At 44.9% G+C, this 2,639-nt stretch overlaps 1 protein-coding gene across 1 annotated transcript in view; it reads right to left on the reverse strand.

Moving 5' to 3' along the window:
- Positions 1-1,361, reverse strand: part of Cbr-hrp-1 — a gene marked incomplete at both ends in the record, with an annotated part of 1,540 nt that extends 179 nt beyond the window's left edge. Inside the window, 4 exon segments of the mRNA XM_002634711.2 lie at positions 1-279; positions 713-989; positions 992-1,222; positions 1,227-1,361. The exon segment at positions 1-279 is cut by the window's left edge and continues 179 nt beyond it. Of these exon segments, the coding sequence (XP_002634757.2) occupies positions 1-279; positions 713-989; positions 992-1,222; positions 1,227-1,361 (922 nt within the window).
- Between the last annotated feature and the right edge of the window lie 1,278 nt (positions 1,362-2,639).

Here is a 2,639-nt window from a genome sequence, read left to right on the forward strand (position 1 = left end):
CTCCTTGTGCGTGAGCCCACTGTTGAGCACCGGAGCCTTGACCTCCCCATCCGCCGCCTCCTTGTGGCTGCTGTGGCTGACCCCAGCCTCCTTGCTGCTGTTGTGGACCTCCCCAGCCGCCTTGCTGTGGTTGACCTCCGCCCTGCTGGCCTCCCCATCCTCCTTGCTGCGGTTGAGGTCCTCCCCAGCCTCCTTGCTGTTGTTGTGGTCCTCCCCAGCCACCGCCTTGGTTGCCACCACCGCCGCCTCCTTGCTGTCCTCCCCAGCCGCCTCCGTAGTCTGCAAGGAAAAGGATTATAATTTCAATTAATTCAGAATGTATTCCCCTATCTTCCCGGGATCTGCTTATAAGACCAAATTTCGGAGCCTAGAAATCACTAAAAATGGGCTAAAATCGCCTAAAAATCACTCCGAATCGCTCAAAAATCGCTAGAAAAATTACTAAAATCGCTTAACAATCACTTAAAATGACCTAAAATTGCTAAAAACGGCCCGAAATCGCTTTGAAAAATCGATGAAAATGATCCAAAATCGGTCAAAAATTGCATGAAATCGCTGAAAATAGCTCCGAAATTACCCGAAATCCTTAAAAATCTCTAAAATGGCCTAACATCGCTGAAAAATCGCTAAAAATTGTCTAAAATCGCCAAAATTAGACTTTAGAATCGCTTAAAACAGCCTGAAATCTCCAAAAATAGCTAAACAAACTCACTTCCTCCTCCATATCCTCCTTGGCCACCGCCTCCTGGTCCTCCCCATCCTCCTGGACCACCTCTTGGAGCTCCACCCGGGCCTCCCCAGCCACCACCTCCACCATTGTATCCTCCGCGTTGTCCGTCACGGCTACGTCCTCCGCGCGTCTCCCGATCACGACTCATCTGCGCCTTGCTCATCTCGTCCTTCGAGAGTCCTTTTCTCACATCACAGCGGTGTCCGTTAACCATATGCGACTTCTGGAGCACACACTGGTCTACACAATCGTGATCGTCAAGGTGACGAATCCGAAGCCACGTGGCTTTTGAGTGGCCTTGTCGAGGATGATTTCGGACTTGGTGACGGTTCCATACTTCGAGAAGTAGTCGGAGAGCATCTCCTCCGTGTGGTCCTCGCGAACGCCACTGACGTANAGGCGTTTGGTGGAGACATTGGACTCTGAGCGATTCTTATCGTCGCGTGGAACGGCTCGCTTTGGATCCACAGTCTTTCCATCGATGACATGGGGGACGTTGCTTCATAGCAGCGTCGACTTCAGTCTTGGCGGTGAAAGTGACGAATCCAAATCCACGAGATCTCTTGGTCGTCGGGTCTCTCATGACAATGATATCAGTGATTTCTCCGAACTGCGAGTAGAACTCGCGCATAAGATCGTCGGTGGTATTAGACGTGAGACCTCCGACGAAGATTTTTCGAAGATTCTCCGGCTCCAAATTCGAGTCACCGGATCCATTCTGAAAATGGAAATTTGGTTAGAATGCTGTCAAGATAGCTGGCCTAAGAGTAGCTGGCCTAAAAAATAAACAAAACGTAACCTCAGGCTTGACATCGACGTCCGTCATGATTCTATAGGGTTTCTATTTCTCGTAGTCGATCGGAGCTAGATTCTTAGCTTAGCTGATTGTGTATAGGGCTAGTTTCACGGTCTAGGAAAGCTATGAGTATTGTTGATCACACTGAAAAGTAGTATAATATATGTATATAGAGTACCTGAAGCTAGAGAAATTGATAAATACGAGTATATAAGTAAGCATGCACGACACTAGATCGTGATAGAAACAACATGAAATAGAGATATATGGACAGAAATAGGAGTAAAAAAATTAAAATATATAAATTATGCTATTTTTTCAATTTATTCGACATAAATAGGACTAAAACTACACAATATAGTCAATCCTCGGTCGGCGAATCGATTTTGAGCGGAAAAAATGCGAAAAATCGCGAAAAACGTACCTTTTTTCGTCGAAAACCGGCGGAAATTGACCGAAAAAAATGAGAAAAACAGCGGAAAACACGACCGCGACGCGCGCGCATCACTCACGTCGCGTGCGTTTCGCGGCGAGACCCGATGGGGAGGAAAGTGTGTGCGCCTTTAAGAACATTAATTAATTTCTGGGGGAATTTTGATGGAAAAAGTGATAAAAGGAGTGATTTTAGGGTGAAATTTCATGTAAAAACCAAAGAAAAGTGAAAATTTCGAAAATTTAAAGTGGTAAACGAGTTTTTTTTCCAGATTTCTAAAAGTTCGGGATTTCCAAAAGTTTCGAAAGTTCCAAATCGATTTCCCGACGAGTTTTTAAAATTTTTTTGCATTCAATTAAACTGAAATTGCGATTTCAACCAGAAAAAATCCCGAATTGTGTCATATTCGAGATACAGAAGGGTCTTGGCGGGTCTGGAAGAGAAAACATGGCATAACTTCTGTATTTGGGGTTCTGGGCCATGAAAAAGGTCAAGTCTGAATTTTGCAAGTTGAGAGCTTCAAAGTGAGCCTAGACACGACTAATAAGTTCGGTTTTTCAAGACGTACTCTCAAAATGAGGAATGACCGAACTTTTGCATCTGGTGGCCTAGAATTTCAATTCAGCGCTATGAAAGTTATACCATTAAATTTGTCTTGTTTAGAGCTTCAAAATGAGCCC

The sequence above is a fragment of the Caenorhabditis briggsae genome, assembly GCF_000004555.2.
Source record: "Caenorhabditis briggsae complete genome, chrIV, whole genome shotgun sequence".
In the NCBI taxonomy this organism is placed as follows: Eukaryota; Metazoa; Nematoda; class Chromadorea; order Rhabditida; family Rhabditidae; genus Caenorhabditis; species Caenorhabditis briggsae.